The sequence below is a fragment of the Trichoplax adhaerens genome, genomic scaffold (genome assembly GCF_000150275.1).
Source record: "Trichoplax adhaerens TRIADscaffold_7 genomic scaffold, whole genome shotgun sequence".
In the NCBI taxonomy this organism is placed as follows: Eukaryota; Metazoa; Placozoa; class Uniplacotomia; order Trichoplacea; family Trichoplacidae; genus Trichoplax; species Trichoplax adhaerens.
Genome location: NW_002060949.1, coordinates 5,741,057 through 5,768,880, shown reverse-complemented (window position 1 = coordinate 5,768,880; position 27,824 = coordinate 5,741,057). Strand labels below are relative to the sequence as shown.

Sequence of the window (27,824 nt, the reverse complement as noted above, 5' to 3'; positions counted from 1 at the left end):
TGCGAATTTATTAATCTATTCAAAATAGTACCCGATTGCATTTATTATACGTACGATACAGTCAATTAATGTAATTAAGTTGAGAGATCCAATTTATTATTGCATGAGTATATAAATCTATATTCTTCACATATTGCCAAGTAGTTGAAGAATTGATAAGATACTTTTTTAAGCATGAAATTGTCTTTGATATTTTCCCTGTGAAAGAATATCTAATGTTCAGACGAATTTGAATGTATCAATAAGTATAAACTGACTAAACTGCTTTAAGAACGAAGAACTTAGATTAAATCTTTGAAATAAGCTTTAGCTAGAATTGAATATTCCAATTTGAAAACTTTTATTAACGATCACTTTGTGAGAATGATTTGGAAACAATTTTAGAATATTTTGTTCAGAATTTTAAGAATCTTACTTTTGATAGTGATAATATATGATGATACTTATCATAATAATTTTGCTTTAGTTTCACTATAATTAATAGTCTATATTCCAGGAGTCAGCTGTAATTGATCACTAAACAAACATAGGGATAGCTATTATCTGATTAGGTTATGACAAACTCAATTGGTCGATTTTTATCACTAGACTTAGACACAAAACAATCGTTTATAAAATTTGCCTAGTAGATTGCTAGATGTTAGGTGCTAGGATAATATTTTCCTCTAATACTGGAATAAAAATATAGTCGATAGCATCATAAATGTACGACGATGGAACATTTTCAGTAGAATTCAATCTTTATAATTTGCTTAATGTAAGCATCATTCGTATCGATCATCTACTTAAATATTATTTGTATTTTTCAGTCTCAGTCAATAAAATAGCTACAGGCATCCATTTTAACACTGTTTAAGAGCTGACATTGGTTGTCTTTGCAATCTTCTAGTTCTTAACTACAACAAGGAATCAAACCTTTTGTGGTAAAAAGGATTAGGTTCTAGCTTACATGTTGGACATGGAAACTCTCTTGTAAAGAATGGTTCATACCAAAAATTAACAGCTAAATTTCTTTTTTCCTTTTTATCTGGAAAAGATTGAACTTCATGCCACCAGAATGCAGGCATAAATAGTGCATCGCCGGGCGAAATCTCACAGACATAGGGAACTGCTTTAGTAAATTTAGGGAACCTTTGAAGATTTGGCTTTAGAATATCGACGGGAGACATTACCATTGAAGTTGATTCTAATAAGTTTTGACGATAAAATTTTTTTTTATCCCAATCATATTCTAACATAGCTTCAGGAATATGTCCTTCGTATAGTCGTGTATTATCGTGTGGATCGAAAAGTGTTAGACGTTTCTTTCCACTCAGCTAAAGAAAATAAAAATAGAGATATACTTTAATATCGATAAATTAAAAATCGTGAATACTATTGCAGTTGAAGCACCTATAAATTATGATTTTGAACAAGAAAGAGTCGTAAAAACCAATACGTATATTTTAACAGTAATGAAAGTGCAGTATCATAGTTATTGATACTATGTAAAAGGTTCCATAAGAAAAAAATGACTTAGATGAACTGGATCACTTGCATTAATGGTGAAATTGTGAACATTTTAATGCTACAGCATTTATCTAGTAAAGTAGAGGGTAAAATCTACTTAGTTTACTACGATAATATTGTCCATTAGTGTAAGAATAACTCTTTGTAGCTATTTTATTAAATAGATGATTAATAATTGTATCGGTAATACTATAGAATTGATTAACGATATTTACCTGACACAGGAAATTATCGTACGGATCAAAGTGCAATTTTCCTAGAGTGTGACCATCACTTAGCCAAATATTGAGGTGTTTTAGTTGAAGGAAATCTTTAACAAAGGATATTTCTTGTACATCTTGCACAAGCTGTGGCATATAGTCTTTGATCGAGGTATATTCAAGATAAGCTGAAAATTGATGTGTACTATTTTCACCAGTGACAAATTTTAAAAATTCAGGAAAAGGAAGTTCAGCTGTAGCTGGGCGAACTACAACTAGATCATCAAATTGTAATTGCTGACGGACTGCTTCTGGTATCTTGAAATTTGCTCGTTTACTTTTCCAATTGGCAACCGATTCGCAACCTTCAAATTCTCCCTTTTCTGTTAGCTTGATATGAATTCTTTTGTTACCGATTTTACTTTTAAAATAGTCATTACTCCACTTAGTTATGGCTGGCCAATGTTTAATTGCACCCTTTATAATCACTGGCTGAGATTTAAGTAAGAAAGAATGTATAAATTCTGACGCTGTTGTTGTATTGTCGATTACTTTACATTTTCGATAGGAAGTTTTTGTCTTATTAGCTGTCTGACTGTGCAATGGATGATGTGATTGTATGATTTGATCAGAAAAGGTAGCGTTATGATGATTGGGAGAATAAAGATTTTCTAATAGCCATTTTCTTTTCATTCCGATAGAGTTAAGATTACCATTCGGACTTCGGAAAACCTGGCATTTTGTATTTATTAAATCGACCAAGGAGTGAATTTCTTCCTGACCATTATAATATTCACCTATTGGTAGGTGATTTACACTCATAAGACATGTTCTATCTATCTTACGCTTGGGGAAAATCGTTATCGACGTGGTATTCGATAAGTTGTTTACCTTTTCATTCATTCTATATTTTACGGTATCGCCATTAGACCACTTGAGTATAGCTTGATCGAATCTTGCAATAAGAACTACTTTATCCTGAGCATATATTTGAATTAATTGGTTGAAACGTTGAACAACAGACGGTATAGGTTGATGATTAGCCATGATGGCACATCCATCATTTAAATGTTTCTCAATTTGCATCATCGACATTGCTGGTAGATTGTTTGCAGATGCATTACAAAGCGAGAATAATATTAAAATGAAGACACAGTATGTGGATAAATCCATTACAAGGCTGCAACGCGTTGATAAATGCATCTTCATTGACTATAATACAAGTCTATGATGTAATCTATAAAATAAGGGAGTGATTTTTTTAATTTTGATTCATCATCCGTTTAGCTGGAGATGATAAAAGGAAAAACTCCTAACTTAGTTACTGTTCTACTCATTGCATTGCAGAATTGAGGAGACCCACCAAGTGAGTAAACTTTTAAAGTATTTGCCCCCAACAGCTGCTGGTCTCCGTAGTTTACGCTTACGATCGGCTCAGCCAATAGGGATAACGTTGATACTCCAGCTATAGACTACCGATTGGACTTCCTATAGTAATTCATGCTTTACTCCTTACTTAAGCCCTCACGGTTGCCAATAGTGATTCTATACTGCACTAGGACAGTACTAGAAATTCTAGTCATCCATGCTTATTAAGCTATGGACTACAAGAGAGAAGAGAGAAGAATCCTCTTTCATTTTTTTGCTGGCAGTCCCTTAATATATGGACAGGCTTTTAACCTCTAAGCTTTCTTGCTTAAGCCATCACGCTTGCCCATAGTAATTCTCTACCTGCACTGTACGGTATGGCAAAGTGTACTATAGTCTGTACCGTCCGAGCACAAAGGCGACTGTCCTAACTATCCTAAATTCGATCTTATCCGTCTGTAAGCTCTGGAAGGAAAACAAATCAGGAAATCATGTTGCTTCCATATCAAACCATCTGTAACCGATCGTTATCCTTGCTACCTGGAATCAGGCGTAGCGTTGCTTGTAATTATAACCTGATATTCAAGAATAAGGTATACTTTCTTGCGTTAATGGTCAAATTGGGGATAATGATTAGATAAACATATGCATAATAGCTTGGGTTACCAGTAGAACTTCGCAAAGAAACTGTAGATGACGACGATAAAAATGATTGCATCCCTGTGCTGTCTGCAATGCCTAGTGTGTATAGCAATGGACTACTAGAAATATGACTTTCTACTGTACATTATTAGCAAGTGATTGGAAATCATCATAGCATTACGTTTGCTCCTTCTAAATGCTACACATCGATGCAATATTTTGGCATACAGCAATGCTTAATGCTTAAACAGAGGTATGCATACCGTCGCGAATAATCATTCAAATATGCGTATCGTTAGTCTAATACACTAAGTCCGAACCGTAGCGTAATGTCATGTCTGATAATTAATTATAAATTAGAATAGAGAAGTTCTAAGTTCTAATAACCATACATTGCAAATTATCAAAATGCTTGTCGGTGTCGTGTCTAGCAATTGAGTAAACTTCAATATCTGTATAGTACGACGCTGCTAAGTTACAAAACGATCCGTTACTATTACAGCTAGAATCTTATAAAAAGGAAAGTCTTAAGACCTCTTCGCCATTGCTTCACACGATCATTCAATGATTCTGCTAATGTATGTACAGTACAACCTTCAATAAAGTCAATGAACTAGTAGCAAAGCGCGAGCTGCATTTTATGAAAAGTATCACTAGTCAACTTCAGGATCCACCACACATACAGTAGACTGTCTTAGTAGAACGTTGTGGAAAGAGCTCAGAGGATAATGTATACGCGTAGAACTTATATCGTATGCTATTTACGATGTATACTAGTAGTATTAACAGCCGTAGACCGCTACAAATTCGCATGCCTACCTTTCTACAATATTACATTACTAGCGAGTGATTTGCGATCATTATGATATCATTTTTCTAAATGCTACATACTGGTGTCAATACGCGTAGCCATTGGACTACAAGCACTACAAATGTGCTTTGCACAGCACAGCGAATGATTTGCAATCATGACGATATTGTTTTTTCTTTTCCGAAGGCTATATATTGATGCACAGTGATCTACTATTTAGTTAATTTAGAAATGATAGTGTAATGACCAGGAATATTTGTTGCTTTCAAAAGTTAATTAAGCAGTTACGATAGACATTTTGAAGTTTCTGTTTGATGCCTGGTATCTAACTCCTATTTTCATACATTGCTAAGATGTCGGATAGTGCCAAACAGGAGTTGACACTAGTTACGGAAAAGAATGGGATTAGAAGGATCCAGCTAAATAATCCTAAAAAGCAGTTAAGTAAAATTATTTTTTATTATTACTGATTTAAGTAGCTGCTCATGACATCAGATTGCCCTTAGTCATAAAATTAACATGGCTATCTTATGCTTCCTTATTCAATCAACTAGTCATGCGTTATCGTTGGACCTTCTGAAATCGTTGAAAAGTGCTATCGAAAAAGAATCTGATGGCAAACCGCCACGTGTTATTGTTATTTGCTCATCTGGAAAAGTATTCTCTGCTGGACACGACTTGAGGGAACTAGTAAGTGCAGTATAATAGTTGTACGCTTATTTGTATGAGGATTATTTTGGTACATTTATCAATAGGTAGCTACCTTCATAAATAATAAATCTGATAAATGGTAATAAAATTGTCGCAAATACGGTAACAATATTCTTGGAGGATATAATATTATTGACAACAGGAATATATTTGCGTATTTATTTATGCCTAAATTACAGTACAGTACAGAGTATGATAAGCGTGTAAAATAGTTACTTTATAATTTCATTGCAACAGACTGATGCAACGGGACATGACTATCATAAAGACATCTTTGATGCTTGTACGAAGGTGATGCAATTAATTCAGGTTAGTATTTGAAATGAAAGCCTTGATGACACCACTTTGCTGCTAAGTTGCAGCAATGTAGCATTGAATACATAGATGATACTAGTAATACTGTCCATATACTAGAGCTAATCGCACGTATATTAACCGCTTTTCCAATTGTACTTTTCACGTAATCTGAGACATGATAATTTTAATTTACAGGATACCGAAGTCCCTGTCATCGCTGAAGTCAACGGTAATAATAAGTGATTCACGATAATGATTTTGATTGTATATTATTAGTGGTATTTTCAAAGGCTAATAATTATAATTTAATTTAATGTACAAATAATTAATTTTTTAAAGGTTTAGCAACGGCTGCGGGATGCCAACTTGTAGCTAGTTGTGATGTAGTTATTGCATCAGAATCGTCAAGATTTGCAACTCCAGGGTACATAAAGTATAGATAATAATCAACTGCATCACGTTGGAAGTAACGGTAACATTATATACTATACACGTATGCCATCGCAGATTCTAGTTTTAGAGGACAAAGATAATCCAATATCCAATTAGTCTACAGAAGGGTATTGAATTCATGTCCACACCAGTAATCATTAGTTCTTCACACCATTGCATTCTACAGATGATAATTTTTTATATCATTGAAATTAATAAATAGAATGATTATTATCCTTCAGTACAGCATTGGTTATTAGTAATTTACTGTTATCTCATCTCATTTAGCACGTACTGTACACCCCTTTGGTCACATATTAGTAGCTAAATCACTTTTATTGATGCCCTAATATAGCGTGAACGTTGGCCTCTTCTGCTCGACCCCAGCAGTGGCATTAGCTAGGGCAGTCCCTAGAAAACTTGCTATGCAAATGTTGCTTACGGGAGAAGCTATTACAGCGCAAGGTGGCTAGTTCTTTAATGAATAAATCACTGATATTTTTATATCTTAGCTGTATATTCTACTTCAGTCATAAGAGCGTTTCCAGTAATACTTCTTTACATACAGAGGCGTTAAAGCACGGCCTAGTCAGCAAAGTGGTACCTCATGAGGAACTAGAAACTGAAGTAAGATTGAATTTCGATAAAAAATGTTCATGTCCAATCATTAATTGCTTTCAGTAATCGTAATTTTTTCATTAGTTCATTATATGCAGTAAGGACTAAACAGATTTCTCATATATGCGTAAAATAGACTACCAGGATTGCAGAAAAAATTAGCTCTTCTAGTCGCTCAGTAATGGCATTAGGTAAAGCTTGTTTTTATAAGCAAATACAGAAAAGTCGTGATGAAGCTTACAGGTATAAAGAAAACACGATGTATTAGCGATTTTAGATTATTGAGATCTGTTTTACTTGATCTCATTTTCCTTGATAGCTTTTAACTGCAACTATGAATAGCTTTTTTCTAATCCTGTATTATACTTTATATACAGTTACGCTTCGGATGCTATGCTGCGAAATTTAAATTATGATGACTGTCAGGAAGGCATCAATGCTTTTGTAGATAAACGCCAGCCAGTTTGGAAGGATTAAAAATGCCTACCAACAATAGAGATTGTAGGATAAGAGATGGCATAATGTATAATTATCTTACATATCTAAATCATACATATTTGTAGTGATTTAAGACAATAATCTGATTTTAGCAAAAAAATTTAAAAACAGCTTTAATTGATTTGATGTGAATTCAGTGAACGATAGTCGTCTATTATGTTATCTTTACTAGAACGATATAAACAGAATACCCTTTACCGATTTCAAGTAACGAAGCTATGATCTATAATGAAATGAACGAAATTAAATTGCTATGCTGACCGTATATAGTTTAACAATTTCATATACAAGATATATACAAGAACGATATAAACAGAATACCCTTTACCGATTTCAAGTAACGAGGCTATGATCTATAATGAAATGAGCGAAATTAAATTGCTATGTTGACCGTATATAGTTTAACAATTTCATATATAAATAAAAGTGTTATTCGCGTGTCATTTAGGTAGAATTGATGGCTTTAATTAATAATTTTTAATAAGAAGCAGGGACAGATAATTACTATCATTTTACTGTAAGATAATTTTCTACAATAGAACGATGTTCTTCAATTTACCTGTACGTACGTATAGTGAAATATAGGAGATAAAAATATAAAAGTTATTGTGTTATAGCATGAACAGTGTTGTCATCTGAATTTAGAGTAGATATTGTAACTTGTAATGGTCAGCTTTACTGTTTGCTACTTGTAGTCAATAAGATTTGAAAATTTAGTTTCATTTGCTACGTATCTTTGCGTTGCTGATAATTATTTAATATCAACTTTAGCACTACACGTATACTGTAGTATTATCATCAAGGATATAAGAATAAGTGCATTGAGTCTAACCAGCATTACTATAGCATTTTCTTGCTACTAACAGTATTTAGAAAAGTACTATCATTTTCTAAATGCTGTATTAGTTATTGTGTTTGAAAGACTGAGTATTGAAAAAATCTTATATACTTGTATGCAGCAGTGGAAAGGGCTTTAGCTCTATACCAAATTATCTTCTAATACGAATTTCTAATGTGCCACTCAATACCAACATACAAATACTGGTATCCTATCTATTATGTATTACTATCTAGAGTGAATACTAGCAACCATATTGAAGGTTCTTACTTCTCTCAATTGGTAATAGTAAGTTTATAACCTACTAAATTTAGGTAATATCGAATTAGCGCAAACATACAATGGCAATCTTAAATATATATAATACTAACACAGTATGTAGTATTGCATCGTATTAATGCACAAGCTAACCAATATAGAATAGTAGACGAGTACAGTACTATCTACTAAGCATCTAATACTGATTGCCCGGCGAAATCTGGTATAAATTGTACCCAATGCTACCCCACATTCTGAGGGCTTGTTTGTAATTATCGTAAGCAGCCACTCCATCATTATCTAGATTGATGGTTGTAGTTCAACTAACTGCACTATAGGTTGTAGTATAGAGTACGATAATAAATGCATAACATTTATGTACTGTATAACAACGGCATATGAGTATTGTACAGAGTTGATAGGTCTTTCAAATTTGAAGTAATTCAGATGTGATTTCTATGAGTACAGTATGTCCTCAGCATCATACTGGATAGTTAATTTTGAAACATTTACGGAATGTAAAATACGTTATTTTACATTGATTGCAACACCTAAACTTGAATAAATAAAACTGAAATGGGTCGATCTATTGTTGATTTGCTTTCAAATTAAAGCTATCTTGCATATGTTAGCTCGGCTATTTTGAAGGCAATGGGAGGTACCGCATCATTACTCGATGGCATGATCCATCGTTCATCAGCTTGAGACGATGATTTATCTAATGAGTAGGTTATCAGTTAGCTGGTAATCGGGTACTCATTGACTGTCATTCAATTTCAATTTAATTTTGTCTTTTGCCTAGAGATTGTCATTCAATCATCATAATCCGGTGACAAATAGTCGCTAATTCTATTATTGATACGGCATTCGCGTTTTGATTCTGTTGGCATCGTTTCAACCTACTAGTATTTCACTGTACAATACTTGAGATATTAATTTCGAGGCTGCAAGGATGTGCTCTATATTTGATATTTTTAATTGAAAGCTCAATGCGTAAATGATTGCACATGAATATAACGGTAGATTTATCGATCGATACGATCCTATGATAGTATTTAATACGGCTCAAGTACTTGACCAGATCGATGAAAATAATTACAGGACAATCATTTCTTGTTGTGGCTTTATCCGATTCGATTGGTTTGTAGGTATATTATGTGCAATGTAAACGCTCGCTGTCGATACTGCGTACGTTTGTATGCTGTCTCAAGGACTAGCCAAAGAAATGATCGTCCCTATTCAATGGTTAGGTATCGTTCATCCTTTTTGAACAGACGCGTACTCGTATAGAAACTTGACCAGCGATGAATGAATGATATGCGATATCATTATATCATCTCCCTAATTGTATCCATCGAGACAAGAAATTGATCTAATTCTGATCGAATTCTGATGATGACTCATGGCCAATGAATAATTTGAAGAATGAATAATTTCTCCTGCGTCATACTTATCCCTATTTATTTGGATGGAAGTTGAAGTAATTTAATTAGCGACAATTACGTCACAGATTTGGAGAAATTCGATTCGACAAGGCAGTATGTACACTGTACAGCAGCGTTATTGATAATATAATGTTTAATAGACCAAGAAATGACGTTGACTTCAATCTGTATGGGAAGACCCGTAGGGAAATTCCTCCATGCATTACAAGCACGATCACTACCAACTAGGCCTGGAGGAACTTTGTATGACTGCATGCCGTCAGGAATATTTGTGATAGCGTAGTACTGTGTGCTATTACGCTCATAACCAATATCGAATGTGATTGGATCATTGTACGCTATAAAATAGTGGAACATTTATTGATTGCGCCGACAAAAAATGCATTTTTAGGATTACTTCCTGTTCAAATGCCGTGATAACCTCAAAGACTTTATCTTAAACTGGACCTTGGCTGTACACTTTATAGTCCAAAACTACTCAATTTTGCCATCTTGACCAACAGGCAGGCCATTTGGACTAATGTCATTCACTGGCACATAGTCCATTTTTTTTTATTTCTTCTTGACTGCGACTGTCACGCCGTGTGACAGTAGGAAATGTATGAAAAGTGAGTCATTGCAGTAACAATACCAATGTGATACAGTACTATACACGTCATTACCAATGTCGATGTGATTTGATGATATGGTATGGGCGTACCGCGCGTCGTTACGCCGTACTGTACTACGACCCCTCAGCCTTAGCGTGCGTCTGTAAACAATGACCAAAACTAGCCAACTTGTACACGGTAATTGTAGCAATTTTAGTAGTCTACTGGACACAGTAGGGCCAGTAGTGGCAAGAAATAGCAGACACCTTTAAGATCGATTTTCATGCATTTGCCTCCATAGTTGGAGTCAAATGGACGCAAAAAGGTTCTGCAAGTGGTTGGGTCTACAATCTACAGTGGATTATCTTGTCGACCGTGAGAAAAATTTGCAGCGATCGCTGCAAATTGTACATTGTCGAAAACGGGATTGATTGATCGGTCCTGTAGTGGACAGAGTTGGGCCAGGCTCGACTAGTGTACACAAATCATTGTTGCTGTACTGTACTCGACAACAGGCATAGTAGGCCCTTTGTATTGGAGGACGATCGTGGGTTAAGATAACGTGATAACAAAGGAAAATCTTGACTCTTTCTATTTTAGTCACATTGAGTCATTGCATTACAACAATACCGTATGATACTGTCTTGTAGTAGTGGTGTACAAGGGACGAGTCGGTATCAATACAATCCAGTACAAGAATGGATTATGACGTCGACGGAAATGAGCCAACCGAGACAAAGGTCGTAACGATGAGTACAATACAATCCAGTACAATAGTGGATTATTACGTCGACGGAAATGAAGTCACGTCAAACGCTCTCCCACGGTCAAACACACTACGAGTTGTAGCGTTGTGGCCGAGTGACCCAACGCGGACGCCTTCACTTGCTTGACTCTAGTTGCGCTTCGTCGACGCGTTGATGGTCTATCCCAAAGAAAATGTCGCCGTATTAATTTGCTTCTTTGGCCTACATTTGTCAATTTAGACTACACGTAGACATATTTGCAATTCAATTAAAACGACGACTTGATTCTACCACAGTTGGATTAATAGCACCGTCAGCCAAAATTCTTGAAAAACTTGTCGACAGCATTGAATTTCAATGAGAGTTTTCTTTTTTAGCGTCAGCAAAATCGTCAAGTCAAGCCACCATGTCCATTTCACAGTGAACATTTTTTCCAACCTTCAGTGAAAAATTGGCCAACGCTTAGTGAAACCCCCCCCCCCAAAAAAAAAAAATTCAATTTCCTCCATTGGCCTGTGGAATACATTGACTCTTTCCAGTGGTTGTGGCCTTGATTTGAATGATCGATTGCTGGCTGCAAGAGACGGTAGAATACCAACCAGACAAATTGTATTATTATCACTGGAGGGGATTATTATTCCAACATTCAATCAGGAAAGGAAATCTTCATTCCAAATACACTATCCAAATATGGATACTAGCTTGCATTGCACAAAGTAAAATATTGCAGACAATTCATTGCAACTCCAATTAGTCTCCTCTATCCTATTGGGCAAGCTAAAGAGAAAAAAAAAAATTCAATTGAAATCGAACGATTATAGCAGTGTTGGAGCTTGATTCAATATCATTTCTTCAAGTAGTCTCGACATAGGCGCATCTCTTCGTTCGAGATTAGGTGAAATTACTTTTTCTCCCTCTCACAGTTGACTTTAGCTACCCTATTTCACGACTTCAAATCACCTTGATACCAAAAGTGGAGAGTTTCCAGTTGCAAATTGACGACTGTACGCTCTTGTAGACGACAACAACTTTACTACCATTCAAGATTACATCACTTTTTTTTTCTCCTACTATTTTCGGTTCCATCCCCATTGGATTATACTTGACGTTATTCAGACTGGAAATTCAACATTACGCTTGTAACTTTCTTCATCGTGGATACAGTGTAGTGGTGGTGGTAGACTCAAGATAAGGCGAAATTAAAGATTGTAACATCTTCTCTTGCACCATTAACTATAGCTATTATTACATATTAAGAATTGAAAAAAATACTGTGTATACGTGTATAGATTTAAAATCTTATTCTACTTACTCATACTTCGTGGAACACGATCGGAGTCATTACCGTGCTATACTGTAGTACATTCAGTCGATATATATATATACAACAACATAACCTTTCATCGCAACTTCGACCATACAATCTCTACACTTAAACTCTTACCTGAATGCGAATAGATTTACAAACTGATGGAAAAGATCATCGATGTATATATATATATATATACAGTATAAATAAAGACTGAGTTAGTACAACGTTGATCCAAATTCAATTTATTGCCGGACAATAATAATAGTAATAAAAAACATCATCTTCAGCCGCGACAGTACAGGACAGTAAAACAATTGGGATTAAACCATTTCCATTACTAGCTTAGAGTTTGGATTGGATTCTTCTCTATATTTTTGCCGGTTAGTCTAATCATCCTTGATATTGCATATTTTAGACATCGATATTGTATCCAAGTTATTGAATAGGGTTTATCTTGGATCTTATTTTTTTATCCTGAATAAGATCGAAATACTTGATAATTTTTGATGAAATTAAATTGCAGTCCTTTCTACAGTATAGTAAAAATTAAGTCAAGAGAAAGTAACAATTTTTTTTCATTTTCTCTTCATATCATACAATCCATACAATGTATGGTTGTGATATTGAAATGTTATAGCGCGGTACAAGTAATTAAATCTCCATAATTATTAACCTACTAAAACATATTCTTTCTAGATGTACTAATTTAAATTATCTTTCATATTACGGTATTTTATAATAGGGCCGAAATTTTCCTTGATTGCGTCAGGAAATCAGTTCATTCGCTTTGCTTTTATTGGATCAGCTTCTCCATCGTCAACACCCACAATCCATCAAATTAACTATTTCATCTAGCTACAATAACGTAACTTTAGTGCCTTATTAAAACAATATATAGAATAGCCATTTTTCTTCAAGCAATATCCTCTGTTGTATTGTTTTTGTCTTCAAAATTTTTATTATACAATATTTTAATTTTATCAATCTTATAAATAGTAAGTGTAAAGTCTGACGGCTATCATTTGACGCTCGACGCTCATCAAACAGCCCACTTCAACCATCCTGTTTGTTAGCAATCCCATTTAATCATTTTAAAATATTCAGCATTTGTTTCATATTTAACAAACAAGATATCGAGATTACTGTAAATATCTACATAGATAGGCTTTATCAAGAAAGAGATTAAAAAAAATATATGTTATTAATACAGTATAAAATATTAAGACGTGTATTATGGACGAAAATCAAACTTATGGAGTTGCCGATATGACGGACAATATTTTCAAGGTTGGTCAATACTTACTCTTTCCAAATCGTTCAAACTCTCGTCATAATGGCGGCGATACTGATACTTCTATTCGTGCTATCGATGCCCATCTTGGTGTGGAATATAATTGTAAAATATTATCGATTGAACAATTTCATCAGTACATGATACTCCTTGATCAGTTACCTGCTCATCCGAGTATCAATCGCATTGTACAAGTTGTACTTGGTAGAAGATACGCTTATCTCTTTTATGATCGCCATTGCGACGATCTTTATTCCTATATTCGCAAAAATGGTTGTATTAACGAAGAGGATTGCCTTTCTATCTTTCGTCAAATTGTTCAAGTTGTTGCTCATTGCCATAAACATGGCATTATATTGAACGATTTAAAGCTACGAAAATTCCTTTTTATGGATACTAATAGGTATTTACAATGTGACGCATACTGTAAATGGTTAGCAACTAACTTTTTGAACACGACTGCAAGTATAATCACGACTAAATTAAATGAACTAAAAAATAACAATGCAGTATACTGTATACTAAGCGTACAGACCATTAGATTAAGACACATACACTTGCTCTGTAATACCATTATTCATCTCTTTTACTGGTACACATCACATTGGTACAGTAATCATGATTTCGAATACAAGATTCCAAACAGTAATGATAATCAAAACGCCAGATTGCCCCTTATATAATTTGACATGAGATAGTAGTGTATTTAGACCAGTAGACATACGTATAACATACTGTAGCTACCTAATCAATGCTATTTTATAACAATTTGTTTCATGTAGGACTTTATTAGTTCAGTTATTTGAAAATTTTTATAGAATAATAATTCAAATTTTATGGAGAGTTAGCTGAATGGATCAAAGATGACTGTCGGTGATATTTACTTTAATGTCCGTATGTCGTAGTTATTGTGATTATCATCGGGTGTGAATCCAATGGCTCTATCTTTATGTTATATCTCTGAATTTGTACAGTACATATTTTCTCATTGATTGTCCGAAGGATGTATCCATTATGGTGATCAATTTAAAAATTTATACTATACCTTCAGTGTGCCAATGTAATTGTAAAGTCTTCGTGAATTGGAACAGCTACGTGCAATAATTAATTCTTGTATTAATTTCGTTCTGCTTTGTAATAGCTTGAGTACACAATTTTTTCCCGTAATAATTTATACTTCTATACATACATTTAATTTCAAGTATGAATGATAAAATCGATGTATATACGTTCAATCATTTAATCCGTACGACTTAACTCGTATTGTAGATAATCACATAATTAACAATAATATTGTGTAATTAAGTATATATTGAACACTTCCGTTAATCTTTCTTAACATAGGGATACTATCGTCATCGATGGTTTAGAAGATGGTTGTATACTTGTTGACCCAAACGATAAGCCATCAATCAAACATCGATGCCCAGCTTATGTCGCACCGGAAATGCTGCAACCTGGAGGCTATTATTCTAGTAAAAGTGCTGATATTTGGAGTTTAGGCGTCATGTTTTACACAATGGTTGTTGGTAAATATCCCTTCCAAGATACCGATCCGAATAAGCTATTTGAAAAAATTCGTAACTGCACTTATGATTTACCAGATACTATCTCCGCGAAATCGAAATGTTTGATTAAAGCTTTGCTACGGCTCCAGCCTGAGCAACGATTAACAGCAGAAGCTATCTTACAACATCCATGGTTGTATGCTAAGAGCTTTACATTTTACACACCCATAAATCTCATTGACAGGAAAGGATCTGATCAAACAGTTCCTGATTCATTAATGAGTGACGATGATAATACTTTGTATCATCCATAGATTTTGTCGTGCCTGTAACTAAATAGTTAGAACTCTCTAGGATGTTGCAAACACGATCTATACGGTTATTCTAATTTTTTCCTCGAAGTTCCATGCTTGCTATTTTTCATAGTCATATAGCTGTTGCAGATTATATTATATATAGAAATCTTGATTAATTTTTGCAATTTCTTATATTGTAGTTCACATATCAGATTCGACTTCTCTTTCAAAAAATCTGTAGACAAGTCTTACAGTTTTGATACTAATTTATAGTTTTTTGGATAATATCAAAAACATTAACAAATGTGTATTTTACTTGTATACTGTATTCAGTATTGAGCTTTGCATCTTTATTACTTGATTCAAGAGTCATTAAATAGATGACAACATCTACATTCTTAAATGATAACTCATATTCTCAATAGATGTATATATAGAGAGAGAGTGCTGATTGAATTTTCCTACGTATAAGATGTATAAGTTGCTTATTTGTCCACTTAGTACAGTATCGTTTATTGGATAGAATTTGATTTATACTCCGTTTAGGATAATCTGAGTTGGCAGCTGTGATGTAACAGTAGTATGTGATGGTATTTTTCATTCGTGTTTTGATATATTATCTTATATGCTACACGGGAGATTTACTATCATACATCCAAAATATAGTATGATAGCATTATCCTCTTTCAATTATGGATAAGCGTACTTTTTTTTATTTTCACTTTTGTTAACTTTGCTTATTTAATGTCTGCAGCTACTACATGTAAAATTGTAAAAATTGTACTTGATACGATTTTTAGTAAGAGATAAATCAAGAATGACGCGTGCTAAATATCTGCTCTAAAGAAATAAAAATTTGACAATGTAGTATTGCATATACAAGTAAATATAGCGTGCCTTATCATTAATTGATTAGATAATGAAGCTGAAGTGTTAAACAGATTTCTTTACTGTACTGTACTATGGCATAACTGTATCCAAATACTTTTAAAATGTTACCGATCATTGCCGAGTCAAATACTGGTGCTCCTTTATAAGTAGCTTATCGTATAACGCAAAAAATGTATTCTAGATTATGTATGCCACACTCAAGAGTATATTTCTAGTTTTAATTATACTCTTACTGCAAATCCAATAGTCGGATACTAATTTGCAGGTACAAGGTAAAAGTTAGGAGCAACCACCAGTAATTCAAGGCCTACAATTTATTGCCGTACAAATTTTAAGCATGCTCTCAATCAGGGAATTTCATATATTAGATAACAGATAGGTCAAAAAACAATTTCAAAGTGTTTATTTGAAACAGCAAGAAGTTGCGAACTTTTAGTTTAAAAAGGAGACTTAGATATCGTTCAAAATAATATTTTCACATGATATTATAATAATATTATCATAGAGACTCAGACATGGTTAAGCTGGAATTGAATAAATTGATTATATATATATATATATATATATGTATATAATAGTAGTATGCAGGATTTACAAAAAAAATTCAGAGGTGAATTAAACTTGTAACGTTTAAAATCATACAATTCGTAACTACTTATTTGGCATATAAGTCAATGGAACAATTAAATAGATGATAAAATGATAGACAAATTTTATACAATATATTATTAACACTCTTAAAGAGAATTTCCTCTTTTAAACGTAATTTGCAAACAAAATCATGTGCATTAAAACTTTAATACCAATACTGTACCATAAAATTTAAAGATCATAGGATTTACTATATTCACTGAAGTAATTTCAAATCCAACCTATCTTTGCATAACAGGAAGGGATGTTGTTAAAACTGCATAATTTGAGCAATTGCAGTACATGTATGCGGTAAAAACGTCATCTTTTACCAAGTATACTCGTAATTATTGTCGTAATATACACGATGCAAATCTATAAATGCCGTAATACAATTAAGACTGTATTACTTTCATTTCAGATCTCTAGCATCCAAAAGCAAATTAATCATTTTAACTTCATTAACAATGATATATATTGTAAATTGCGAAATGCTCATTAATGCAAACTAGAACATTTAAAAGGAAATATTCAAGGTCGAATTAAGAAATAAATGATAAGATAGGCCGAATACAGGATAAAAATCAAAAGCAATTGTAAGCAGAAGTATCATGGTTACTGTATCCGAATAAACTTAGTCAGGATCGATCCTCTAAATTGATTGCAGCTTTTCAACAAATACAACTGGAAACATTCCTATCCTAGTACAATCATCTTCAATGTAGCCACACTTATTATGCATGAAATAAAAAGCAGAGAATTAGCATGATAAATCGCACAGTAAGTAAATTTACCACATTTCAAGCTTTTACAGTAGTACTAGCGTCCTTACCCACCAATCCGGATCTGAATCACTAGTTACGATAATAATCTCATTCTCTTGAAATGACAGTTCATCTTCATTGTCAGCTTCACAATCATAAAGTGCCTTAACACGAATTTGCCTTCCTTTTCTCTATAAATGCAATATATTATGAACTCAACTTAGTTGCATAATACAAGATTTCTTTATAAATCTCAATTGACAATTCTTGTCAAGTTACTGTCTCAGAATGATATTTAAAAATTTTTTCTAACACATAAGCTAATTGTTTATTATTACTCACAGCTAAAGTACCAGGTAAAAGATCAGAAGGATTACTATACTTTTCGCCACTCTGCGAAGCTAAGTTTGGCAAGGTGTTGCTGCTTGTTTCATTTTCGTAGATATTATCACCAGCGGGTTTCATGAAATATAATGCTAAAATATGTACACAAGCATATTTAGGTATTTAAGTCTAATCCTGAAACGACTTTGATCTTGAAATATAAGCACGTAAAGATCTATAATTAACTTACATTGACGGTTGGCTGAGTTATGATAAGGATTACTATGACTTCTTATGTTCGACATCCGGGAACTAATACAAAAATAAGTAAAATTTTATCTGCTTTAAATATTATAAATTCTGCCTTCTAAACGTAAAACTCAATTTAGTAAAAATAAGCATCCATTTAACTACCTATCTGAGAGGATACCGTCATAGTAAGAAGATCTCTTATTATTGTCCACTATCGAATTAGTATATCTGTTAACTGCGGTGTGTTTCTTATCTAGACTTTCATCAAAGCTTAAGGATCTTCGATGATCTACTCGACCGCTATGATCACTTCGATGAGATCCAGAACGATAACGATATGATAAATCAAGACTGATATCTTTCGGTGCGATGCATTCCGATTTTTGCTATGCATTACAAGAAAGCATTAATAACAAGATGACAATACATAGTAACGTGAATAACTCAAAGCACTATCAATACTATTCGCGAACGAATGATATAGTCAAGCAATACTCAGTGGTGAACTATAGATTATAATATTAGGGAAGCAATAAGAAATACCTTCGTTTCTAAGTATCGGGCGTCATCTAACTCGTCGTCACTAAAATCTTCCTGGGCTGGTAAATGAACATATATCGATTCCTCGCCCTAAAAACACGCTCAATTGTTGTAGAAGCAAAAACGAACAACGATCTTGAAAGTAAACAAGCAAACTTACAGCCATTATGCCCCAATCTTCTACATGAATTTGATCGCAAGAGCTTAATTGGTTGTTCATTATACTTTCTAACTATTGATTGCAATACATTAAAGATTTAAAATTATGAAATTAAATCTTAATACGATTCTAAAATAATACTGGAAAAGAGAGAACATGTTTACCGTACCAAATCAACACATTTATTACACGATCTCGATTTAGCCAAATCAAGAGCAGTTTCTTTTTTGTTATTTGTAATGTTAGGATTTATTCCACCTTTAGCTAGTAACTTAATGCATTCTGATTGATCACTTCTTGCAGCAATATGAAGTGCCGTATCGCCATTCATCATTTGGTAACTAATATCTTTACTATTAAGATAACAGGAAAAAGAATATATAAGACAATCGCTTAAACTATAAAATTGATAGTATAAATAAAATACCATATCAGTACCTATTTTTGGCAAGAAAGTCAATTATGTGTAGCGATAACGAACAATCCCGGTTAATTGCGTGATGTAACGCATTTCTTCCATCATTCTATAGTTAAATATAAGATAAATGCCATGGACTTATTCTGTTTATATGAACTCAACAATATCACAGATTCACAGATATGATGATGCCATGTATAGTGTAACTATACTTATGACTATACCCATGGTATAGAATAAGGAGTACTCACGTAATTTGGTAGCGGGCCAGTAAAATTGGCATCTTCAACAAACGTTTGCAAAAGTCCTTCAATATTAGACATCTCGATTGCAGATTCCATTCCCTATCAGGTTTTATGTAGAATGGCCTGTTGAAATACTCCATAACTACTCATTTACAAAACATGAAATTGATTTGTTTGTTTTGCTCATACTTTAATTAGATATTCTTCGGAAGTATATTTTCGTAAGATAAACCTTTTGGCAATGTACTTTGCTTCTATGAATTTTTGTCTTTCATCCCTAATGTTGTCAAATTGCGAAGATTGGCAATATTGAAAATCGAGCGGTTTTATTATATGCATAAAATCTTACATTTGGCTAGGCGACTGCAATTTATCTTCGGGCGATAGGGACGCTTCAAAAACTTCATTAAAACTGTAGTTTCCTATAGTCCTTGCCAACTGTAATTATATAATTTCCTTCAGGTTAATGTCCACAGTTATCAATTACGAACATGTAGCAAATACAGATAAAAGCATAGCTGTTAAATTATTATTTCAACTCTACCAGTAATTCTGATGTTACAATATTGTCAAGAGTTAAAGATCTTATCCGTGAGTACTGAACGCCTAATTGTCGATGTATTCCAGAGCATTCGATGCATAATAGAATTCCAAGATTAGTGGAAAGCCAAGTCGGATCTGTTATTAATTTACGTACATTTTGTTATTCGAATTTACGATAGTAAAGGATATTATTTCTACATTCATTAATATTTCCATTACTAATACTGTATCACAATACAAAGATTGTTAAGATTCTTATAACTTACCTTTACTATTACAATCACAACATAGATTATTTCCCTTCCGTAATTTGATATCAAATAAGATACTGTCTGTAAGCTATCAATCAATGATAAATAAACTATTAGCTGCAGTTACAACATCAACTTTACTCTCCCATCTTAATTACCTCTTTAACGGCGTTAGAACTTCTTTTATCAATAATCGTCTCCTGAAATTTCAACCAACGATATCGATTTAACAGTGGTTAAATTGTAAATCTAATCGATTTTCAACGATATAATACTTAATTACTACACTTACGGAATTATAGGTCTTATCAAAAGCTTGATTTAGTGCCTGTTCTCTGCTGTTAGCTACTACCGATATCCATCTGCATTCATTCATAAGCAATACTCAGAAATCGAAAGGACAGAATGATTAATTATTAATAACCTACTGATTTAACTCTGATTCATCTTCAGCTTGGAAGGTTATAGTACCACTACCTGCGTTTCATATTTTAAAAAATTAGATTTATTGTATACAATCTGCATGAAGCTTAAAAAGGAACATGCAAAGTATATTTACTAGATGTTACATACTAGAAAATATCATGAAATTCCATTTCTTAGCATCTTGATCTCTGCAATCCTGGTAAATAAAGTGATCATAAAATGAATTTTTTACGTTGATACAAGAAATCACCAATAAGCTTGTTAAGAGTGGTGATTCTCTCATTTACCTTTGCTTGACACGTGAGTAAATTTAATGTTGTCTTTGGAGGACTAGTCTAAGAAAATAAAATCGATCGACTATTACTGTGTATGATTTGCTAGAAAAATGTTTTTGTAATAACTAAAAATTTTTCCAACCGCTGCTGTTGATATAGTCATATATCCGTTTTTTATGGCACAGTATCGTTTATGCCAAGTTTTTCTTATCCTAAAATATCAATTTTTACAGTGATTCTTACGTTGAGCTGAAATCTGAGATCGTTTACACCGAATTTACCCTTTCTCGCTTTTTTTGTAAAGATACCCAGATTTTTCGTAGCCAAATGTTTTGTCTCCCCGATAGCCATGTAAACTATATCCCGATACATTCGTATTGCTCTACGTCATTTAAAAAAAGTTCGTTTTAGAACTAAAAAGTACACAGATACGATCTAGATCTGGAGTAATCTGATTAAGTTATTTCTCTATCTAGCTTTAAATTTATTTTTTAAGTGTAAACCTGCTCCGAACATGTCTTCGATTGTTTCAACGTAGCATTTAGACCGGTTAAATGCGATCTAATTTCGTCTTGTTTGCCTTTTACCTATAAAAAAATAAACGCTATATTTACTCAATGTAGATACTAGTGTAAAATAATAATTTATAGTAAGGGTATTTCTACGATGTTAAATTATGATAACTTTGCCGGAATAGGTGCATAATGAAATAATTGAAAACAGAGAAGTTATGTAATATACTTATCAGTACAATTTTGTTGCTGAATTAATGACGTTCAATATGCAATATAGCAAGAATTATGGAATCAATAGTATACCAGATATTTACCGTAGCTAATTCTTTAGTTAATTCTTGAATATAGGGTTTAAAGCCTTCTAACATTGCAAACCCTTCCTGAAAATAGCTAGATTAAAGGAAGAAATAATTCAATTGCTGATTTTGCTGCTTTGTTGTTTACTGATCGATAGTGGAAACTGTATATAGCTATCTACTAAAGTGCATATTTGTAGTAGTCGTACAGTAAAAATAGTTTTAAATAGATTTAATAAAATTTTCGAAGAAAATCTAACCTAACTTGAGAGTGGTAATAGTCAACTAAACGTTGGACAAATTCTATCCTTTGTTTCAATTTTGCATCGTTCACTTTTATGAAATACTAGATAGGGAAATAAATTTGTACTTAGATTAATAAAACTTAAGTTAGGATTTTTGTAATACAACATTAAAATATTAATAGATAAAATTACCAAAGTCTCAACTTACGTCGCAAAGTTGCATTTGCAGGTGACGCTTTGAGTCAGAATCAGATTCAGCGGACTACACCAGGTGTAAAAATTAAAAAAAGTTTTGTAGCATTGCATATTTCGTTATTACAGCATACATCACAATTATATCATGATGCTACAAAGTATGTTATAATTTAACTAAGACAAGTCAATTTATGATGATATTGAACAGAAAACAAATTTGAATGCTTCGCAGTATGATTCATTCTTTGCATCGAAACGCCTACCTCGTGCTGGCGATCACTATCGAGTTTTCGTCTTTCATTTCTAAAATACCGAGGAAAGTATCAAATGATGAAATATTAGCTAAATAATAGGGAATATATTTACCCTACATTGTCCAGTAAGCGTCACTTAACAAATAAAGCGTATTATCATAAAGCTAACATTCTGGTATATTTCTTTAATCTATAAGTGGTATCATTCTATGCAGTTAAACGATCTTAATGTACCATGGCAAACTATACTATGCAATAGTCTAATATCTAATAGCGTCATTATTAATTGTTATTTTCCGTGAAGTTATAGGGTTGTAATACTGTATCACAACAGTTACAGTGTTATTAACTAAGCAGTAAATATATAACTTTTACTAAATAGATCATCCACTATATGCATACAGTGATAATATAATGGCATTTTGTTGCAATAAGATATTCCAGATAGAAACGAAGACGTTTTGCAAACTATGGTTAATAAATTACTGCTTTAGATATTGTTTTTAATCATGCACCATCTACCTTTTTGAATCGTAATCCTTAATCAACTTCTCGATGGCTTCTACGGCCTTTTTCAATTCCTTTTACACAAAGAACATTCTCATCTTTAATGATTTATTAATGTCTTACATTTAATTCATACTATACCGTGCGTACCAACTTAGAGTTCTTTCCGCCACTTTTGGCGTGACCATCATTTTGCAATGAGGCTAAATTGGAGTGACTATGGACCTAATAAAGTGATTTTTTTAATTGGCTTGAAAACCTTGACGTGTTACTTAGATAAAAATAATAAAAATCATGTAACACAGATTGCAGGCTATTGTACCATACGTAGTAAAATTGAAGAGCTAAAGGCAAATTTACAGCTCGTTTATTAATTATTTATAATATGAGCTGTTGACTATAGACAAGATAAAATCATGCATAATCTTGAATATTAGTAATATAACGATTTTAACGCATTGTTACTACCACATTGCTGATTATTATCTAAAATGCATTAAGTTATATCGCACGGCATAGGATAATACGTGCCACAGTACTTCAGTAATAATCGATATCGATATCGCTATCAACACTGCACCCACTAACTTAACTACTGAAGGTGGAAGGGAATATAAGAATAGTAGGAAAATCTGTAGTACGCTTTACACCTCAATTACTTCAGCAATCAATCTTTTCCAATTATCACCATTAATAACTTACTAGACGTTTCGATAAAGCTGCTAGCTCCTAAAAAAAGCAAGAAAGAGAACTCGCCGTAAGCCCGAAGCTATGGTGCGCAATCATGAGATAAGTAAGTTGATGACTTGATTAACTCGGAAAATTTCAGATATCTGTGTAACATTAATAATTAACTACTTTTTTACTGATACAACTAGCTTGAAAGAACGTGAGGCTTACACTCACAAAAAAGCTCATTTTGCGAGGTAACATTATTAAAATGTACTCAAATCTAACTTCAATTGCCGTATGGAAATATTCTGTTATAGATATTAATATCACTGCGATTGATGACATCCCTGATCTTTAAGATCAGCTCAAATGTCGAATAGTGAAAAAAGGTAAATGACCGTGCGATACGATCTTCAAATGCGTTAAATACTCTTCATCTAAATGAGTGACTGAAGTACACGGTAATAGAGTTGAAAATGTAAGTGTACGGAACAATTCAAAATCTATTAGAATATTTTAACAGCACTGTGAATTTTTGGATCAGTACATGTACCTTATATTGACAAAGTATGGTTCTCTAGCTAAAGATTAGAATGAATTATGTTTCTAGGTGCACGTATATAAGTCGAAATGTTTTATATTTTAATTTGCATCGTTTCCATTCATTAAGTAATGCATAAGCGAAATATTAATCTAACCTTTTGAAGTTTTGCAAAATTGATAAAGGCAGCACCTGCATAGAAAACCGGAAGGCATTATAACAATGGAAAGATATTGTGTTAGGGTATTTATTAACTTAACAATAGATTTCTTCTGTTTTATAACAGGCTCAGGAATATTGAAGTGATATATATATATATATAAATGACTGACACTAATTACGTAAATATTTTAAGGTTTTGTCGGTTAGTCAGCTCTAAAAAAGCCTTAATAAATAGAGCGTAATAATGCTAATATCAATTGTTACAGTTTAACAAAAGATACTGTAAATACAAATGCAATACTATTCATTTGCATGTACTACTATTATGCGTAGATATTCATATAAAAGTAAATTGTTCCATAACATCTTAAGGAGATGTAAATGACTGCATTGTGCACATGGGATTGCTCTCATATGTTCTTTATAGTCACGAATTTGAACGTACAAGCATATTGAATTGCTATCAAGCGATTTTAAATATTTTAAAAGTATATTTTTCCCTTATGCGTTCAATGGGGATGACTAAATAGTACTATAGTGCAATCTGTTATTAGCGATATCTTTTGATGATCATGGTAACTGCTGGATATAAGTAACTGGTATTAGTAACGGGTATAAGTGCTGGGTATAAGTAACGATAACAGTTTACTCGTATTCACGGCGCAATGTTGTATAAATATGATATATGAGTATAAGTACTTAAGTTACAATCGCATATATGATGATCAGTTGTGGATAAATCATTTACTTTGCAATAAAATCGACAAAGTTAATAGACGTTGCAAAATATTGGCTATTGTGAAAGGCTTTAATCAATATAGAACAATGAGTAACAAAACACAATGCAAACGGCTGCTTTTTTATCGAATTTTTATATCGAGCAGTTTGTTTTCTGCAAGGAGGAAAAAGAAATCCTAATATTGTCTTTATCAAATTAACAAACTACCACCTTTCATAATACTGCAAGGAAAACTTACTGTATTACTATACCGTGTAAAATAATCGTGTTGTCATATCACGTAATTAGTAGCCTATTCACTGTCACTACTGAATAACCTATGTTCAAATTTGTTACGTTGTTTTGCTATCAATACGAACCCATTTCAGCTTCTTTCGATATAGTCTGCGATCCTAGTTTATCCAGATAATCGGCAAGCTGTAATTGTCCTGCTGAATAATCTAAGTATGCAAATAAGACAGGCAAGAAAAAATCTATCAATAACGTATGATATAAGAAAAAGCTCTTTCCATCGCTTATTTACATAAGTATTAATACTTTACTGTACTCTATTCAACCTATTGCAACGTAAGAGAATCTAGCTTGAAATTGCATGACCTAGTACATATGTATTCAAAATTGGATGGCCTGCACAATTTGACTCTAGTATTGATTCTATCAATATGAATGCATACTTATTTGGTTAAAATGATTTCAATTTATTCATTACCTGTTATATTCGACACCAGACTTTTGCAATACTTTTTTAGTTTTTGCAAGTTAATTTGATCAAGTTCCAAACTCTGGAATGATAAGGTTTAATCAACTGCTTAGTTAGAAGAAACACCCCAGCAAAAAAAAAAGAGGCGAAGTAAAGCTTATTGTGCACCTTTTGACATGGCTATGATCTATATCTATAGTCTATCTGTGTATGTGTACAGTCCATGCGTATACAATATAGCGACAAACAATAGGGAAAGGATTAAATGTAACAAAATAGTGTAAACGAGTCTATTACGAAAATCTCAGCGTTTACACTCTATGCCAATTTTTGAATTAGTACTATAGGCGAGAATCAGCAAAGGTATGCTTGATCAAACCGTCAATTAACGAGTATACAGGAGCAAGCATTTACTAGAAGATATGATATCAATTGTTTCAAAAACAGATCATGTAGTATTCGGTTAATAACGTATTCCATTTGTTTAATCGCATTTTAATACGTTGGACTGAGAATGGATTAGTGTTTCATCAACATCGACTTTGATGCATAGAATGAATACTTTAAAAAATGTTGTAGTCCAGCAAATGGTCTCATGAACCAATCGAGTATCTATTTACTATCGATAACATAGCCGCTGGAGTATCAGCAGAATTATCATACAGAAAGCGGATGCGCAACATGGTAAGTTGAGATCTGCATTTGGAAATTTGGCCATTGACTGTCATGACGAGGAACGTATGAATACAGTCAGTCAATGATGACGATCGGATGAGAATAGATTGATTTGCAATGTTGAATTGTGACACTTTCCTCCTCTTGCATTGACTGTCTACTGGCTAATATGGATATACGGTTGGGTTAAGGCTCGTAACAAGTAGCTGTAGCCAGGATTGGATACCCTCCACAACGATATATAGTGAAGAAAGTGCTTTATCGCTTACCACTGGACACAACATTTGCCCATAGTATACGGTAGTATGGATGATATTGTCTACTATCGCATCTACTGTATACCCAACCTACTCTTGCCTAGGACATTGATCTCTCTTTGTGACAAGCATCATCAGCAAAGTGCATGGGTAGCCATGGCTTAACTACGTGTACAATAGAAGAAATCAACAACAAGAAATAGATCGTGATGGACTGACCTCCTCAATTCCTCCAACCACATAGCGATAACCAGGCAACTTGCTATCGAAATCGAAGTCGGAAACGGTCGTCTTGTCTAAATCGCGTCGGACATCATCAATGAATTTATGAATGATTGCTCGATCAACCATTCTCTCTTAGCTCAATGAATCAAGCTTTGCAAATCAACCAATATTGCAATGAGAAATGACACTTAAAAGTTTGTTTAAGTGATTTTCCACCAGCAAGAACAACAACAACACGATACTTTCTAAATTTGTTGATTAATCCTCCAAACGATTGCTATGGACACTATCGTCGACAATGCCAGCTGGAGTAAACTACGTCCGTAATTCTTGGTGATTTTTGATTTTCACTGCGATACAGTAATACGGTAATGGACGGTCATATATTTGGGGGGGGGGGGTTAATCCAGTATTGTTTTGTATGCCATCTATAGCCTGTGTGGACCATGGCCACTTGACACGGTGGTCAAAACGCAGTCCAACCTTGGAGTGTAGTAATGTACCAGTGTCTACCGGGGGGTGTCGTAGTCAGTAGAGCAAAAGGCTTTGGTAGGGTAATGTATTTGGGGGGGGGGGTTAATCCAGTATTGTTTTGTATGCCATCTATAGCCTGTGTGGACCATGGCCACTTGACACGGTGGTCAAAACGCAGTCCGACCTTGGAGTGTAGTAATGTACCAGTGTCTACCGGGGGGTGTCGTAGTCAGTAGAGCAAAAGGCTTTCGTAGGGTAATGTATTTGGGGGGGGGGTT

General features: G+C 33.4%; 4 protein-coding genes across 4 annotated transcripts; 2 read left to right on the top strand and 2 right to left on the bottom strand.

The window, feature by feature from the left end:
- Positions 1–281: 281 nt before the first annotated feature.
- Positions 282–2,756, bottom strand: TRIADDRAFT_58435 (uncharacterized protein; the record flags this gene model as incomplete). Its single annotated transcript, XM_002114171.1, has 3 exons — positions 282–310; positions 950–1,316; positions 1,725–2,756. The coding sequence occupies 3 exons, from the start codon at positions 2,754–2,756 to the stop codon at positions 282–284; spliced, it is 1,428 nt and encodes a 475-aa protein (XP_002114207.1).
- Positions 2,757–4,883: 2,127 nt separating this feature from the next.
- On the top strand, positions 4,884–7,065 carry TRIADDRAFT_27938 (uncharacterized protein; the record flags this gene model as incomplete). The annotated part of the gene is made up of 9 exons (XM_002114487.1): positions 4,884–4,969; positions 5,085–5,220; positions 5,479–5,550; positions 5,734–5,767; positions 5,878–5,962; positions 6,326–6,435; positions 6,539–6,597; positions 6,725–6,831; positions 6,966–7,065. The coding sequence occupies 9 exons, from the start codon at positions 4,884–4,886 to the stop codon at positions 7,063–7,065; spliced, it is 789 nt and encodes a 262-aa protein (XP_002114523.1).
- A 6,476-nt stretch (positions 7,066–13,541) lies between these two features.
- On the top strand, positions 13,542–15,388 carry TRIADDRAFT_27641 (uncharacterized protein; the record flags this gene model as incomplete). The annotated part of the gene is made up of 2 exons (XM_002114486.1): positions 13,542–13,969; positions 14,911–15,388. The coding sequence occupies 2 exons, from the start codon at positions 13,542–13,544 to the stop codon at positions 15,386–15,388; spliced, it is 906 nt and encodes a 301-aa protein (XP_002114522.1).
- Positions 15,389–16,111: 723 nt separating this feature from the next.
- TRIADDRAFT_58432 (uncharacterized protein) lies at positions 16,112–27,198 on the bottom strand (the record flags this gene model as incomplete). Its single annotated transcript, XM_002114170.1, has 33 exons — positions 16,112–16,210; positions 17,724–17,846; positions 17,998–18,131; positions 18,230–18,291; positions 18,394–18,617; positions 18,775–18,861; positions 18,932–19,003; positions 19,101–19,284; positions 19,370–19,455; positions 19,601–19,693; positions 19,784–19,871; positions 19,944–20,032; positions 20,139–20,272; positions 20,404–20,476; positions 20,547–20,588; positions 20,681–20,750; positions 20,817–20,865; positions 20,962–21,010; positions 21,102–21,149; positions 21,232–21,301; positions 21,371–21,471; positions 21,593–21,676; positions 21,919–21,994; positions 22,161–22,246; positions 22,354–22,407; positions 22,604–22,643; positions 23,117–23,175; positions 23,252–23,326; positions 23,804–23,830; positions 24,472–24,506; positions 25,575–25,655; positions 25,925–25,997; positions 27,067–27,198. 33 exons carry the CDS (start codon positions 27,196–27,198, stop codon positions 16,112–16,114), a joined length of 2,799 nt encoding a protein of 932 aa, XP_002114206.1.
- Positions 27,199–27,824: the final 626 nt, after the last annotated feature.